General features: G+C 26.3%; 1 protein-coding gene and 1 pseudogene across 1 annotated transcript; one reads left to right on the top strand and one right to left on the bottom strand.

The window, feature by feature from the left end:
• Window positions 1-759: 759 nt before the first annotated feature.
• Window positions 760-7,227, bottom strand: LOC107170864 (uncharacterized; annotated as a pseudogene).
• A 744-nt stretch (window positions 7,228-7,971) lies between these two features.
• Window positions 7,972-17,589, top strand: LOC107170866 (uncharacterized). The gene is made up of 9 exons (XM_015521071.2): window positions 7,972-8,330; window positions 14,908-15,113; window positions 15,207-15,466; window positions 15,526-15,688; window positions 15,763-15,915; window positions 16,165-16,299; window positions 16,385-16,531; window positions 16,623-16,854; window positions 16,910-17,589. Exons 1-9 carry the CDS (start codon window positions 8,171-8,173, stop codon window positions 17,056-17,058), a joined length of 1,605 nt encoding a protein of 534 aa, XP_015376557.1. The 5' UTR covers window positions 7,972-8,170; the 3' UTR covers window positions 17,059-17,589.
• The last annotated feature ends 1,918 nt before the right edge of the window (window positions 17,590-19,507 follow it).

Here is a 19,507-nt window from a genome sequence, read left to right as displayed (position 1 = left end):
AACTATATTAGTATACTACTAATTGATAATTTTATAGTTCTACAATCTACACTATAGTTAAGATGGATACAAATAATACAAGTAAAAATGGCACAGCTGGGACGAAAGATACAAATAATAAAAGAAAAAGTGTTGCAGCTAGGATGAAGGATATAAATAAAAAAAATTATTTGAAACCTCCACATCATGTAAAAAAATTACCAACATGTTTTCCAAAAATGAAAATAAAGTTGAAAAAAATATTGCAGTAAATCAAGCAAGTGATTCTAACCTATACTTTCTTCACTATCATAAGACAATGAATCTACTTAAATTATAATCTATATACCTATTATTATAATATAATATTTTTCAATTATTTGGACAGGTGTTATATACTCTTTCAGTTAAGTCCGAAAGGTATATTTGTTGTAAGAGTTCGTTCACATACGGGTTGTAAATCAAACACTACACAAAATCTGTTTAACTTTAAAGAAATTAGTTTATTATAAGAACATTTTAATGACACAGTATTGTACGAATCCGGTTACTTATTCACGACTGGCTCTTGCTTATTCTACATTCTTGTCTTTGCGACGCAGTCGCTTAAAAAAAAAAACATATTGCTTACACTACTATATATTATTATTGTTTAATATGCTTACTAATCAAAAGTGTGTGCAAGCGTTCCTAACACAGGATATTGATGTTTTGAAAGATGATGACAATGATACAGATTTGCTTAATGATAATCAGGACAATCAGGTGTAACTGCTGTTATTAAAGAGTATTACAACTTTTTTTATATCATAATATCTTTTATTATATTTAAATATTTTTCAATTATTTGGATAGGATATTGATATAGATATTATATCAGAAGTTTTAAAAGATGATAAAAGGGTCGATGAAAATTATTCTAATTATGCCTCAATTAATAGTGCAGAAGTAAAAAATCAAAATGAAACAAATTTGATTAATGATCATCAGGTATAACTGCTCTTAAAGAGTATTACAACTTTTTATTTACTTATACATCTATTATTATATTAAAAAATATTTCAAATATTTGGATAGGATATTGATATTGTATCAGATGTTTTGAAAGATGATAAAAGAGTTGATGACAATTAATCTAATTATACCTCAATTAATGATTCAGAAATAAATTTGCTCAATGATAAACAGGTATAATTGTTTTCAAAGAGTATTATATTTTTTTTATTCACCTATATAAAATATAAATAAACGTATACCTAGGGTTTTACATTAAATTAATAACTATTATGATTTCCAAAGGTTTGTGGCATATCTAATCCAAAAGATGATGAATTGATAACGCTGTACAATTAAGAAAAAAGAGCATTCAATTCACAGAATTATAGATTATACACCTGGATTGAATATTCAGTTTTAAAAGATATGGTGAATTGTTTTGTATGCATACATTTTGGGTCTATTAATTTATCTGTAAATAAGTGTTTCAATGGTGAAACGTCAGCAGGTATTGTTTTTGTCTATAAGGGATTTAGTTGCTGGAGAAAACAAAATGAATGTTATAAGAAACATTTAGCTAGTGAAAGACATAAGGCTTGTTATGAAAAATGGACAATATACTTGAATGTAAAAAAAATAATGAAAAAGGTCTATTAACAATTTGCTATGCTTTTATAATTATCATTTTTTTTTATACTTATAATTATTAATATAAAAGTTATATTATATATATTTATAATAATAAACATTAAACTATTATATTTCCATTGCATTGCACGCTTTACTTTATGGTTTAGATCATAAACTGCTTTTAATGATTGATTCGTATTTTCTATTTTTATTGATATTCTAATTTCAAATATAGGTACCTTAGGGTGGCCCTTAAAAATAAATATTTAAATTTTTTTTGTGGCACCCACCTGTTTTTTGTAAATGCCCAATTTAATATTAACTGCAAACTTTGAAATCAATTGTTCAGTTTTTAGCCGTGCCCCCGGGAACTTGAAGTTCAGTAGTTTTGTAATTTCTTACAAAAATCACTGACATTAGGTTATATTTTTTTTTTCAACCAAAGAACATAAAATATTAATTGATATAAGTAGTGAAGTTTACCCTACATTTTATGACGATTTCAAAAATGTCACTTTTTCATTATAACATAATTTATTACTGGCACAGTTACAATTTTAAGCAAAAAATAAGTAAAAACTAAACATATCTGGCTAAACCATTTTTTATTGTTTTATATTTATGTAAGCCAAACGATTCATTAAAATTACAAATGTAGAACATTTTTAAAACTAAGTTGTCTATTATAATGTTTAAAAATAATTACTTATATGCTTTGTCACAATTTTTTTTTTAATGTTTCCTTTTTGCAGTCAGGAAATATTTTTCTGTAATCACTTACAACTTGTAACACAAACTGTTTTTGTTCCTCATTGGTGGTGAGTGTTGAATTGTAGTCTTCAATCAATTTTATTCCCCTCTCTGCCGTATCATTGACAGTTTTCAGTTTAGAAACCATTTGCAATGCATTTTGAAAAGATAAGTTTTCACTCTAATCTGCTGGGTCATTTAAAAGAAATTCTGTATCCAAGTTAAATATTTTGAAAAAATCTAAAGTTTCACTTGAGACGAAAAACTCTATTTCATTTTTCACAAATTCTGAAATTTCTGATTCTTTTAAATTTAATCGTTTGATATTCTCGTTTGAATCTGTTTTATAATTTAGTTTAACGATCATTTTTCTTTTTGATTCAATAGAAATACTTTTATCGAAAAATGCCAATGCAACTGCTTCGGGTGTTAGATACCACAAATGATTTCAAAATTTATTCATTGCTACTCTAGATATATTATTATCAATTGAACTATAGTTGTACAAGTTTTGTATAAAAAGTAAATCTTGATATGGTGCGGCTGCAGCAGTAGGTGCTTAACCTAACCATGCTTCAATATAAATTGTAACTACAAATATACAAATATCACGAAGTCCGTTTTTTTCAAAACTACTTAATTCAAATTCATTACGAAACATGTATATTTTAAGAGAATAAATAGCTTTTGCCATCCATCTTGCATGGTGAGTTGCACCGGGAATATGGAAAAAAGTCGTATTATTTGGTTTAGCGCCAAGAAAAATCATTGTTAACTCGAGTAACTCCTTGTAATCGTTTCGAGGTTGTACAATTTTCAAATGTTCTTTTACAAACTTTAAGACTCTTGTTGAATGTGGATTAATAATTTCTTTAATTTGTTTGTCCGAAATACCTGGAGAAAAATTGTCCTTGTTCATTTTATTCCACGAAAGCTGGAATCTATTGAAAATAGATATTTCTTTAGCTGATGGTTTATTTAATTTCTCTTCAAAAACGCTTCGTAAAATTATTTCATAAATATGATGTCTGCATGGCAAATAAAATAATTTTTTTCCTAAAAGCCTTTCTAATAATACACAAGTACCACCCAATCGACCACTATGAACTGGTGAACTGGAGTTGTATCAAACGACAGAGCTTTAACCAAATTTTGTATATTCCATTCAATTAAAGTTTTGTAAATAACTTCTGCCTGTTTATTTGCCGTTGCTTTTTGTAAAACTGGAATACTTAAAAATTTTTCTGTATCACCACTTGAAATTACAATGACTAGCCTATCAATAATATCTTTTCCAACCAAATTAGGAAGAAGCTTGCCGTCCCAGTGTAATACAACAGCTTTAAGATCACTTTCTTGAAATTTATCTTTTATTATACTTGCTCTCTCCTTACGCAAAATCTGTCGACAACGTTGAATTGATGTCCTATTAATAACAAAGTCCTCCACATTTTTTTCTAGAGCTTCTACCACTGCCATAATGATATGAATTGCCCCCTATCACTTACTTTACAGTTGTCTGGTGCACAAACTAATTTAGTAGTAATTATGTAATATGTTCTTCTGTCCTCTTACTCGTTTTGATGATGAAGGTCCAACATCTATTTCTACGGAACTAAAAGATTCGTCCATCTATGAGTGACTAGAAAAGTCGTCTATCTCTAAGTCACTTGATATTTTGTCTATTTCCATTAAATTGTCTAAGAAAAAAAAATAAATATTATTCCATTTATTGAACCAAATATATAAAAACATAAATTAACATTTACAATTACCTTCAGATTGGGTACTTCGCTTTTCTGTTACAAATGTTTTATTTTTTCTTTCCATAGAAAGTTGCTCTTTTCGCATATTTGTATAATCAATGCCATACATAAATCCTATACGTCCTTTTTTTCGTTGATTTATTAAAAATAGTCTATCTGTTTCGATTTTCATAATTTGTAGAGCATCAACATGGGTTACATAAAATAAATCATTAAATGTTGAAATAAACAGTTTTTCGTGTTCCTTATGACTTTCTGTATTTCTTGTGGCATGCTTTTGAAGTGTTCTCCACTCATCGTATAAAGATTCAACTTTAGATATACAGTGTTTTTCTAATCTTACTGGAATACGGGCTTTTTCCCAAAAAACAAACACTTCTCGAATAATTAATCTAGCACTTTCACGAAGATTCAATTTTACGACTCTTAAATTAAAAAACAAAGTCTTCAATACTTCTAAATTAGATGGTAATTTACTTCCTGATATTTTATTTGAATAGTTGTTAATTAAATAAATTTTCTCTCGTAAACATATATTATAAGACATTATTAAACGTAAAATATTAACAACAGTGTACAAGACGATGAAACATAAGTACAAAACTACAAATTAAACTTATCTGCAGGCAAACAGTGAATAGTGAACACAATTTGTTGAATGACAGCAAAAGGTACAATACAATTAAATATAAACGGTTTTTGTAATCTTATCTTCATATTATAACCACAATAATTTACTGAAATAGTGAAATCAATTACATTATAATTTAATAATAATTTGGTAGATTATTTTCAAGATAAACACTGTGTTTAGATTAAAATTATTAATACCTACATGATTTTTAAACAAATATATTAACTACTTCAACCTTACTAATATTTGTTTAGACTTTAGTTTAATATTACATATACGAGTATATTAATTTACATACTACAATACATTTTTTGTCCCTAAGTAATTTTAAGGTATTCTGAATCATTTGACTGGTACAAATAAAAAGAACGGTTATGCCAGATTTTTTGAGCTTTTACTTATTTTTTTCATTAAATTATAACTATGCCAGTAATAAATTATGTATTAATGTCAAGTGACATTTTTGAAATCATCATAAAGTTTGCTACAATGCTACCTAGAATAGTAAATGTTAAATGTTTTTTTGTTGAAAAAAAAATTATAACCCAATGTTTAGAAAATGTTGTAAAAAATTACAAAACTACTCAACTTCAAGTGCCCGGGGGCACGGCTTAAAATTAAATGATCGATTTCAAATTTTGCAGGTATTATTTTTTTGGGCATTAACAAAAAATGGGTTGGTGCCGTAAACTGTACAATTAAAAAAAAAATTTACAAGAGTAAGCTAAGGGCCACCCTAAGGTACCTAACTATTAATTAAATTTATGCGTTAAAAAATTTCAAAATAGTAATAGTTGAATGGTATGATATCTAATACCTAAAATATTAATTTTAAATTTATTAATTTGTAATATTTTATGTATGAAAGCCAAATGTTTTTTTGATAGTAAAAATTGTATAGAAAAAATATGATGAGAAACGTTTTTTTGACAATTGGCCTGATGGTGGGAAAAATTGGCCTCTTTAATTGCATGCACACCCTTAAAAAAAACTGAAATGGCGCCTCTGTACAAATATTAATACAAATAAACTTTTTTTTTAAATTATATTATTAAATTATTTATTATAATATGAAGGATATAAATTTTATTATGAAAATGTGTGTATTATTAATCCATTTGTTATAAATTATAATTCTATTATTAAACTAATCCAAGTATATATTATAATATTCATATGTATTTAAAATGTGATTATATAGGGAACTAATATAAGGAATGAATAAGATGTGAATACTTGATGACCAATTTGGATCTGTTACTATATTGTTTAAAATTAGGTGTAGCTAGTGGTGTTCAAAACTTAATAAAAATATAAAAATATTTAATAAAAATAAAAAATAAAATATATTATAATCATATTTTTCGATTTTTAAACCATGGATATAGAATCTATAAAGAATCTGATTCTATTTTATTATTAATTATTTATATATATATAAAGGATACAAATTTTATAATGAAAATGTAAGTTATATTAATCCATTTGTTATAATTATATTATGAAATTAACCCAAGTATATATATTTTTTATTTTTTTTATAAGAAATTCCTAGACTATAAGGCTATCTATTCCAAGTATATCATAAATGTGATAAATAGATTAGAAATTTTGTTATGTATAAAAATTAATTGTCTGTTAATTTATAAGGTATGAATTTATGATGGTAAAAATTTAATAAAATATCAATATTTGATGACCAATTTGGATCTTTATACATTTTGAAAGCAACTAAAGATTTAGTAGTCCATATAATAAGAATTGCAGATGACATTTTTGTCAGACAACATTTGAACACTATTTTTAGAATTTCTAAATTCTGAAGAATTAAGGACATTTTCCAATAGAAGAATATCACTTAAATCCTCAATTGGAGGTTCTGGACCTAACCTAACCATGAAAGTCCAACTGTTTGATTAGTTGCTGTTAATTTATCAAAGTGTAAAGCTTTAAAATCAATATTGTGTGGATCAGTAACAGCTTTAAAATTATTTTCATACATATCATCAATAGTCAATACTTCATCATTTTCTCTTACAGATTTTTTTGACCAGCTGCATGATATATCAGTTACAGATATATTATTATGCCCATGTAAAAGAATTGAAACCATATGATGACATTTTGTCAAACCTGTCGGACTAGTACAGCTGGCATGTTCAATATTTTTATCTTTGAAAAATATCTATAAAGATTAAATATTATAATTATTTTAGGAATCATATAATAAATGATACAATCAAAATTACAAAGTTTATTTACCTTAACATCATACAAATTATTTTTCATACTTGCATGCACTTGACCACTAAGTATACCCACATCAGGTATGTAATCAAAAGTTTTGGCATAGCCACATTCAAAAGAATTTTCACCTTTAGAAAATATTTTTTTATCATCAATAAAATTAATGATGCACAATAGCTTTATGATGCTGTTTGACGTCACATTTTTTAACTGAAAAAAATTCATTTTCCTACATTAGTAAATTGACTAATTAATGTTAACGTATATTATACTCACTTAAAAAAAAACTCTTCAAAAAGGAAATCTGACACATGAGACCGCCGAAACAGAGCTTTGGGCAAGCAAATGGCTCAAAAAGAAAAACACAACAAATTATTATACATATAAGTAATGTCATAAAACCATATACAATGCATAAAACATACTTATTATGTAAAATGGAGGGAAAATAGTACATACTGTTATGTAAGAATTGTAATAGTAAAAATATTAATAATACTTAACTGATTTGTTAACTGATAATGCATAGAGTATATGGTATAACGTGTGTGCCATAGAAATACTAAATACTACACTTTGTTTATATTGACGAAAAAATCGTTTAGCTTCATATTTTTGATCGGTATATATGTATCAACTTGTGAAGAACATGTTTTTAATAGTTAGAACTCTAAGAAAAAAATACATATGCACTTAAAACCAATTTTTTTCAAACATGTTTTTTGACCCATGTATTTCGTATGGAATGAACCGTGATAACAGTTTGTTTTGAACCGTCGGTCTTATCAATAGACAAGGGACGTCACACTATTTATGCCTATTGTACCATTGAAAGATACGAGAGCGGTGTCACCTTATCTTCTCTACACCGTGATAGCGATGACGGTCGTTCGTAGTGATTCGTGATAACCCTTCGACTGTCTAGATTTTATTGTATAATATTGTATGATGATGTGATAACTTATTATTTACTATTCATATTATAATCTTTTTATTCGTGTTTTTGATGATCTGCTATTATAAATTATAATATAATTTTTACTTATACATTTTTCATTTTACTTCCGTTGTTTCTCATAAGTGTTAAAGAACGGGTTTTTCACTAACAAATGTGTAGTATATAATTAAAAATTTAATTTATTGTAAACTTTTTTTTCGACCGTCAAAAATGGGTATAAACATTGAAAATTTAATAAATGAAATAAAATTTGATCAGAAGTTAATCGGTGTATTTGAAACATACAACAAATACATTAACTATCGATTCGATTATCTCATCAGAACAAGTATTACACAAACATCAGATGAACTCAATTACAATGTTGACAGTGCGTATTGATTGTAGTAATTGATTTAATGACAATCATTCATTATCTCTGTACCTATTCTTTATATTTTAGAAATTTACATTTCAAGATTTTGAATTTTTGTGCGGAAACCATTATTTTGGAAGTTATAGTCTTCCAAAGTTTGCGATTTTAAGTTAATACGTTTGCGCTCAACACCAACTGCGCTCAATTTTAATTGGACTACGTTCTATATTTATATCAATATCGCTATTTTATAACTATCTCATTATTACTAAATTGTTAATTAAATTATCTTTATGATAATAAAATAAGCTTTATTAAGTTATTTTGCAATTATCAACAAGTAGACAGGCTAATGAGTATATTGTACCTTGTCAGTTAAAGTAATATAAGTATATAGTGGCTCCCTTCGCCTACTGGCTCCGGTCGCCAAACTCGAGGTCCAGACCTCGAGTTAGATGGGGGCACGGCCCCCAAACCCCCCGGGACTTAAATAGCTAACCGGTGGGGGGCTTGACACCTTCAGGGTCGCGGGGGGAGGTACCTACCCTACGGGCAGACGAATGACCTAATAAGTAAACTGAACCATGTAAGTTAAAGTAGGTAACACACAAGTGGCTCCGGTCTTCAAAATTAAAGGAACCTTCGACTGCCGGTTACAGTTGTCAAACCTCGAGTTGCTCTGCGCAGCAGTAAACTATAGTGTGGCGCGCATGCGTATAAACGTAAAATCGCAAACTTTGGAGGGCTATAACTTCCAAAATAATGGTTTCCAAAAAAAATTCCTAAATGAGTATAAAAAACCTTGTCTTTAAAAAAAAATGTTTTGAAATTCGTGAGGGGTGTGGTAAAGTGCATTTTAGCTTGACCTTTTTTTTAACTCATTTGAAGTTAAAAATTGTATGAAATTAGATATTTAAATAAAGGATATACCTAGTTTTTTGTCATTTTGTTGTAATTTAAAAATATTCTTCGTGAACACTTTTACTCATATTATACGTTTTAATATACCTATACAATGATATTTAAAAAATATTTAGATTACCTTATTTTAAATTATTAACTATTTGTAGTTACCATAAATGTATCCACACTGTTCTACTGTTTGATTATAGCAATTTAAATATTAACAATAAAATAAATGCAATATTTTCAGCAAAAATTAAATCAATTTACAACTGTATTTTAATTAATTAAATAAATAATACCTATGCTATATAGGAATATCAAAAAACATGAAACATACTTTATTTAGGCTTATATCTCTCAAAATTGTATTTTGGACATATTGATATATTATAGAATTCACATTAAACACCATCCATTAAAGTGACTCACTCGACATCTAATGCATCAGAGTGGTACCGCACTTTTTAATATTATTTTAGATTCTGAGCGCAGCTATAAATGTATTGATTTTACAATGATGTATGTTTTTTTAAGTAAATGATAAGTACACTAGTACACGTATAGTATAGACGTGCATGATAAATTGTTGAAATAATGCTTCGATTTTCAACTTCAGTTGCTTTTTCTATGAGAAAGTGAATCTGGGTGCATTGGGAATTCCATACATTTATAAATCTTTATACAATTTTTATTTGTTTGGTAAAAAAGCTTAAAAGTTTAATTCAAGGCTCTTAATGTATAGTTATGATACTAAATATAGTAAATATCAAAAACACTAAGTCAATATTTTTTATAAACATTTGAAGTTCAAAAATTTGACAAACTACATAGAAATCACGTAAATGTGCAAATTATCTTGAGTTAGAAATTCATCATAAAAATTAATCTTTTTTAATCTAAGATTTGAAAATTCATTACAAGATTTTTCACAAGTTTTTTTACTTTTATAAAATAACAAATTGAAATATTATTTGTTTTATTTTAATTTGACATCATTTTTAGACGTCTAAACATTTTATTATGGTAAGATATTTTTAAAATTTAATTTTTAATATACCTTAGTGGTTAGACAGAAAATATTCTAATATCTAATATTTATGTTCCTAGTTTATTTCCTAGTTTTCTAACTTAAATAGTTAGGTATGACGTATAAGGCCGTTTCACATGTATGAACTTAATTAATGTAAACTAAAAAACAAGCGTGGACCATGTGTCGTGTACTCGTGTATGATACACGCCCATGTGAAACGGGCCAAACTCATTAACTATTTGTCTGAAATTTGATTTTTATTTATCGAAATACTCTGAAAAATATTCTGCTTCGGAATATGAAATTAAATTATATAATATACATAATATTATTTAATTGATTTCCTAAATTGTTATTATTATTATTTATTATTACAGGCAAATTCCCTAACAAATAAGCAGGTTAGAAAAATTAATTCTTTTTTTACCCGAGTCAAAAAAACTAAGGTCAACCAGACTTGAAAATACCGAGATCAATACAAATATATTATGTATTTTATTAACAATGTTTAATAAGTTGTATTTGTTTAAAACCAATAAATTGATGAATTTAATGTTTAGATTAGGTTAGGTAAGTTTAAATTTGCTGACCCCCCCCCCCCCATAAAAAGTTCCTGGCTACGCCACTGGTTCATGCACTAAAATCTATTTCAAAAATTCCCCCACATTATAATTGCAAAAAAAGTATAGGTTTCCATTTCAATTTTTTGAGATAATGCCCTAAAACCCTACTAAGGCTAAGGCCCTAATACTCTAAAATATTGTTTCCAATTATAAAATTATAATATCATAAATAGATGTTAATAAATCAAAAATTTTTTGTTGCATATATTATTCAATATTTTGAATATTTATATGATAAAATGGCTGTAACAAAATTTTGAATCACTCTGTATGTACTTATATTCATATTTTAATTGCATTTTAAAATAATTAGAGTTGAATCTATCTAAGCTCTACTTAGATATAATATTAAAAATTAAACGAATGTATCAATAAAATTTATTGCTAATGAGCTGATCCATTAAATGGTATTGACACTAAAAATATTTTGCTCCTAGTGAGTTAAATCTCTGTGGGCATGCCTGCTATCTATTACACATACACTATTAAAGTAACCCACTTATAACCTACTGTGCAACAAAGCGACATCCATCTACTTACTCACTTATTATCGTTGGTTTTTTTTAAAATGGCAGATCTGTATTTTGTAAGCGTTTATTAAACGTAAGGGCACTAGTTATATTTGTCTTATTTTGTTCTGATTGAATTCAATTAAAAATTAATAATTTTTATTAAAATGAAAGTTTACTCATTAATTAAAAAATTTTAATAAATCCTCTCTACTCTAACTATGTGTTATAATATTTAACAAATTAAAAACTCATTACCTAGGTAATTTACTCCCATTCCCTCACCATCATCCTGACTATGTTCCTGTTCAACAATGTTCAACATATTAATAAAATGTTTTTATAATTTAACCCTTTAGTTCTCAACCTTTTTTGTCACTCTTAGTCCTAGTATCCTACACTTTTCTCGCCCTAACATAAATAATAATTAAATATATTAACCTTTTGTTGATGTAGCTATGTAAAGTCTTGGTATTGAGTGAACACAGCACTCTCCTCATTGTTTTTCATTATTATTTATTATATAATAAACATAAAATATTGAAACCATCAACTAATTAATAATAATTATATTTTAATCTATTATAAAAAGTGTTCTGAAATTGTTCTTAACTATAATTTGTCATCCAATAAAAACTAATTTATAATTTTTTATACAATTTTATAATAATGTAATCATTATCATTCAACTTAATCCAAGTGGTCTGACATAGTAATGACAAAATGACAAAATAATAATTTACAACTTATTTGATTTGCAAAATACAATAAATACTTATAACTGACAATTGTAAAAAAAAAATTCAGAATATTGAAAAATAATAATGAATATATAATATTATTATAAAGTACTATGCACTTTATTGCCCATTAAAAATACCAACTCTATATTATTAAAATTTGTGTTTAATACCAGGTGTAGCTAGTGGTGTTCAAAACTTAATAAAAATATAATAATATTTAATAAAAATAAAATATAAAATATATTATAATCATATTTTTCGATTTTTAAACCATAGATATAGAATCTATAAAGGATCTGATTCTGATATAATATATATATATATATATGTTACGGTAAAAGATGAATATTGGTTAATGTCGTCATTCTCCGGTGAATGACGTATTTTACCAAAATGATTCGATTATGTAGGTAAATGATGTAAAAAACCAGATTTTAAATTCAAATGTACATCTTTCACCGGTCATTGATATCATTTACTAAAACTAGTGGTAAATGATGATAAATCTCAAATAATACACTGATTTTTTTACTGTAGGTACAATTTATAATAATGATTTATTGTTAAAATAAAAAAATAATAAAATAATAAAATACGTGCATATTACAAATTATGCCATAACTGCCTCCGTTGTCATATTACAATATTTTGTTTTTAACTCAGCTATTATCCTATTTCTACCACCATGCCCTACTGTTAAATGTGCGGTGTGAATTACTTCAAACAACTCGTCTACTGTGACGTAATATAAAATGTCAGATTCATTATCAACTATAGGTGTAATCAATTTTTCTTTTCCCCCAATTAACACAACATCATATTTACGTATAAGTCTGTTATTCGTTACCGTTTTTTCAGTGTTCCAATTTTTAATTCTTTTATTTTTTTAATCTTGTTGTTGTATTCTTCAGAACTAAAATAAAATATATTGTCACCTCTCTTTTTAGTGCTGACAATTGTGTCAATTGCTGCATTAAATTTGTTCTTAAAATTACTTAAATATTAAAATTGAACAAAACTATAACACTATAATTTAATCTAACTTTTATTATATTTTTTCACTGGTGACACAAATTTTTACAAATAATATTATAAAACACACATTCGTAGCAAATACAACTCGCTATAATAATATACCCGTCGATATTAACTAATAAACTAAAAGATTATCTCATATTATTACTCGGGTTATCGACGTTATTGCTAGTTGGGATTTTCGTTTATCTATCGACTTCAATCATGATATTTTTAACTAATGAAGCTTATTCGGCACCTACACGCTTATCGCTGATTGTTCACACCGACATAAAAGTATTAAACATCATTCTCCAATTAAACTATTGATTGACGACAATAACCGGAGAATGTCTGCATTTACAACATTTACCAATTTTTAGGTAAATGATGTCATTTACCGGGGAATGACGTATTTTACCACGTTTACATCATTCACCGTAACATATATATGTATACTACTACTACTACTCCTGAATACTACAGGCCATGATGGCTTCTAAAACAATTCTTCTCCACCCGTCCCGGTCTTTAGTTGCATTTCTCCAATTCTGTATACCTATCTGTTACAGATCCTTCTGTACTTCCCCCAACCATCTACTTCTAGTTTGTCCTTGCCTTCTTGTTCCTTTCATTCTTGCATGCATTATTCGTTCAGGCATTCTTTCCTTGTACATTCTTAGTACATAACGTAACCATCTTATTCTTACGGTTTTTATGAATCTTACTAGATTTTGTTTTTCTAAGATTTATTCTATTTTATTATTAGTTCTTATCTTCCAACTCTCTTTTTCAAACACAGCACCATATATATTCCTTAACACTTTCAAATATTTGGATTTGTTGCTATCTGAATTTGATAATGTATTTGGTTTTATCTGTGCTAATTTGTAATCACATAAAACTTCCAAATATGTTTCCAAATCTGATGAATATAGATGTTGAATTTCATTCTTTATATTTCAAAATGAAAATAAATAAATAATTAATTTAACAGATTCGGCTGTTCATAAAACCGAAAATTAAAATTACTTAATCAGCTGTTTAGAAGAGCGACAGAGTGAGCTGTATAAACATTAAGTGTTGGAGTTAGAAAGAAACGAATGCCTTCGGCTCCAAGGTCACAATTGATTTTTATAATATAGATTAAATGTTTATATTATTATATTTATTATCGTGTTATTTATTACAATTACACAACGGTGAAAATAATACACTTTTAATCAAAGAATTTAATAATTCTATTTTTAAATAGATTTAAGAATACAGTCCCTAGTTAGAGGGTGGATTAAGAGGAGATAATGGAAAAATAGAATTTTAAATGTCTATGTGATAAAATATATCTACACCCATTGACATGGTGAATGAGGTTTCATGGCGCCTATGAGCCATAGTAGACATTTTTATAAGCAGGTTGTAGGTGATTAGCAATCAAATAGACATTATATTTAAGATATCATAATAATTATATTATACATGTTAAGAGAATTAATAGTGGGTAGATACTGAAATATATGGTGTGGTTTATGTTTTATAATTTTTTGTTCACTGTGCTACTTTAAACAAATGGACTTAATAATTAGTTTATTAGATAAAGCACCATAAAACAAAGGAAAAACAATGGTTGTTACTTAATTGTATATTATTTTAATGTTCCTCATGCCATAATATTTTTAAAAACTTATATAAATGTCATTGGTTATCAAAAGGACAATTGTTATTAATATTTGTTGGTTATATTTTAATTAATTTAAAAATAATTTTTAGGTTCTGAATTTGATCCAAGTCAACATATTTCACTAAATTATATTACTATAAACAACAGTTTGGACGTTGTCACAAAATTGCGAGAAGAATTAAAAACTTTAACAAAAATAGTAAATTTAAAAAGAAAAGAATTGAGCATTATTACTGTTAATGAGGATGGATTAAAAAATAATATTAAACACTTAGAAGATATTATATCAATTAAGGTAATTGTGTCATAATTTTTATCATATTATTCACTATTAATTTTTATAATAGGTACAAAATCGTGTACATTGCTAAAGTTTTAATTATTTTAGAAAAATTTTATCAGTGAAACTGCCAAATTTGCAGAAGTCAGATGGAATGCAAAAGAAAAAGTTGAAAAGGAGTACAATAAAATAAACAAAAAATATATTAAAATTTTAAGTCAGTTAAACAAATCAAAAACCAATTATGGTAATGGATCTAGTAAAGATACAGATTACGGGGAGCGAACAAATAATAGGCTATTACGATATGAAGACAAAATTAAAAAAATGAATGACATTATAAAAATTGCCAGTGATAGTACAGAAAAGTATTTACTAATAAATTGTAAATTCATCTTAATAAATACTAATGAATGTTATGTTTTAGATTACTACAATATCAAATTGCATTACAGACTTCTAATGATCGGTTAAAAATTTTTTATGACCAATTAAATAATCACATAAAAAATAAACAAGAAGTTTCGTCATTAATAATACAAAATGAAAAGCGAATTAATCAATTAAAAATACATTTGTCAAATTTAGGGGTCATTTAAAGAATTTGTATTATATGTTTATTTAATTAATTATAAAAAACTGATTACAATTTATGCAATTTTAGGTTTTATCAAGCATAGGCAAAATTAGAGTCCATACATCATCAAATTTAAATGAAAAGGTTTATTTAAAAAAAGAATTTTTGAACTTACAGAATATGAGAAATGAAATTTTAAGTTCACGTCCTAAAGGAATGTTTAATCCCAAATATCAAAAGGTTTTTATCTAATAAGATTATACTAATAATAATAATAAGTTTATTCATTTTATAGACATGAAAAATAGTTTCATTTAATACATTTTAAAATAATCGTGATATCAACTAATATTAAATTATATTAGTGATTGTATTCTAAAGAAACCTTTAATATTTTAAACCATTACATTTTTCATTTTTTTTTTTCTACATAATAACCAATTCATAAATTTAAATAATTATAACTCAAATTATATTTTTGTTTTCTAGGATAATGATTTATTCAAAGATGATGTTAGAAGATATTTAGAAAATGATGAAGCAATTGATTCCATAGATTATTTAATTGAATTAAAAAATAATATATGCAATAATGATGTAAATTCATTACATTTTATTAAAACGGTAATAAATAACATCATATCCATTATGATAGAACTTTGATATTTAAAAAAAAAAAATGTACAGTATGGATATTATTTGTTTACAGAATTCAAATGAAACAGCAATTTTCTGGAAGTGTCTATCAACTTTAAATAAAGACGAGCTTAAAAAATTGTTGGTACATTATTTTATCAAAGTTATAGATTTAAAAGAATCTGGAAGAGAAAATGATGAAATAATATCTAAACTTGATGTAAGTATTTTTATTATCAAATATATATTTTATTTTTGTATGAAATGTAACTGATTTCTTTTTCATAAATATAAATTTAAAACAATTTTAGGCAATAAATGATAGACAAAGGCATACTATTGTAGCTTTAAATAATAATTATCAAGAATTCCATCTGTCAATTGAAAAAAAATTCATGGAATTAAAAAAATATTATCAAGCAAAAGTTAATATGTTATTTCAACTAGTTCAAGAAGAAAATAATGCTATTGCCATGTTTAGAATGAGACAAAAAATCATAGGACTTAAAAAAAAGATAATCGAATTGGAGAAGTTACAAACAGGTTAATATTATATCTATATAACATCATATGGTCATTAATTAATTTATTATTTTAGTGAAACCAAAGGACACTCAAGGGATGTCAGAACCTCAAATGAGTTCAAATCTTCTAGAAGCATCGAAATCAGAATCTGAAATAATTTCATCTGCCAAAGTGATATACCACAAAAACAAATTGAAGATACAAAAAAATAAATCCAAATAATAAATACATGCATAGAGACGTTTTAACAGAAAATATTTAATGTTTGTATAGGTAGACTTAAGCTTCAGTTTGCATCTAAATTTAAATTCCTTTTCTGCCAGCAACCAAAATAATATGGTTTGTAATTATGAGGTTTATGAATAATTGTATTTTAATTATTTTACTATATTATAAAATTATTAAATTTATTTACAACATGCCAAAAAGTTCTAACTATCTTTAAAGATGAGTCAAGGATTAAATATTATTTTAATGTCATTTCAGACATATTATTAGTCACCTTATTATCAGTAACCTGTTTGTAATCAAAATTTCAATCATTGAAATTATTGTCTTGCCTACTTTAAGAGGAATATAGATTCAAATTGTTTTCAACTTGAGAAAGTATTTCAATAATTATTCAGCTTTAGAATTTCTAGATAATATCCACTTTAGTGTATTCTATGTATAATAATAAAAAAAATTCCTTTTTAAAGCACCTTGGTAGTTGTATTAGTGCTTAGTATTACATTAAACAACATAGATAATTCATTTTGTGTATTGTTAAATTTTTAAATGATTGGAGTTCAGAATTTCTATACTCACAAATCAATCACGCATCAAATTTCGGGAACTGTTCTAAATGTTGTCCAGGTCCTTTACACAGCTTCCAATTAAATCAAAATTTAAAAGCATTTTGACAATAACTATTTCGTTTCATTTTTTTTTTATAAAATATTTAAATGAAAAAAGAAAAAAAACAAGTTTATTAAATAGTTTTTTTTTAAGTTAAAATTTTATTTTACGAGCTCTAAGCACATCAAACTCAGTTATGACATTGTCAATATGTATTGTTGAAGCCAATGCATTCTCCATAGATTAAATAGCAAGTGTCTTAAAATATCAAAATAACCAAATATAATATGTATACATGGTGATTCTTTTATTGTTGAACCATGAGGGTACAACTTTATAGCATCCAGCTGCATTAGCCTGATAAGAATATTACGAAATCAGAATGCCTACTGCAATCATAGGCGCAACTAGGGGGGGGGGGGCTAAGTCCTCCTAGTTTTCCAAACAGCCCCCCCCCCAGTTTTTCTGTCATGTTTAAATTTGTTTTACGGGAAATATTTTTGATAGTTTGTCAATAGCATATTATAAAAAACGAGCCCGTAAATGGCGTAAACCAACATAATGTATTATAATGTCGACGAATATAGAATATACAAATAATTATAATTTTTACCTTAGCTGCGCCTATGACTGCAATTATAGGTACTCAAGTTACCATAAGTTGGTATAAAAAAAAACCACATTGGCACATTAATTTTACTATTTGTGTATTGTACTATTGTGTAATATGAAAAATTATTAATTTATTAAATTTTATAACAACACATTGAAAACGATTACTAGTTAGTAGTTACTAATATATTTCGATCGGTCTTTACGTAGTATTAAGTATCAATTGCAATAATTATTGATGTGAGTACCTACCTACTTTTATTTATTATGGTAATTAATAATTATATTATTTCTTTATGATGTATTTCACTCACTCCAGATGCCATCCAAAAATTGTGTTGTTGTTGGTTGTGATACAACTTTTAAAGACAAATATACAGTACGTCATTTATTTCCATACAACGATGATTTATTACCTTTTTAAGAATTGGATGAATATAGGTGGATTTCCAAGATAATGGAAATGAGCCACTATTTAAATAAAAATTAAAGAGATATGTGATTGGTGGGGAAAGTATAAATCTGCAGTTAAATAAAAATATAGGAGAGAGACCATCAGGACCAATTGTCCTGGCGCATGTCCAGCCAAAAAGGAAAAAATAAAAAGATTAATATTTTTGATGTTATATGACAATTTGTTTACATTAATGTTACAAATATTTATTAATTCTTATTTTTGTGTTCAATTTAAAAAAAAATTATCAGATTTTGAAAGAAATTAAATTTTTTTTTCGTATAGGCAATTTCTCAGAAGCGCTAGTATTTTAGATTGCCTTTCCCATATCGTTATTTATAGGAATGACCATTTGTGGTAGAAGGGGATATACGCCTTTTTACGTGATGTTTGAAAGCGATATGCCGAGTGCTTATCGATATTTTTAAAAACGGAATTCCAATATTCTTACGATGCATATCGGATTATTTTTGTTATACTTATATATACTTATATATACTTATTATAAGTTTTAACCACACTATATTATACTCAGAGGCGAAACTAAGATATTTTACGCCCGGGGAAAATATTAAAATTACGTCCATTCATAGACCAAGGCTGAAAATATATCATTCCCTATAATTTTTTTTTTGGTACTGGTTTGTTATAGCCCCGCCACTCAGGTTTGTTATCGCCCCGCTATTCACATAACAATAAAAAATTGAATAATAATAATATAAAACAGTGATATAATTAAAAATGTTTGACGATATATTGATATAATAT

Source organism: Diuraphis noxia, unplaced genomic scaffold, assembly GCF_037042655.1.
Source record: "Diuraphis noxia isolate RWA-SAM2 unplaced genomic scaffold, SU_Dnox_SAM2 contig0001, whole genome shotgun sequence".
Classification (NCBI taxonomy): Eukaryota; Metazoa; Arthropoda; class Insecta; order Hemiptera; family Aphididae; genus Diuraphis; species Diuraphis noxia.
The sequence above is the reverse complement of the archived record's forward strand: the minus strand, read 5'-3'. Positions and strand labels throughout refer to the sequence as shown.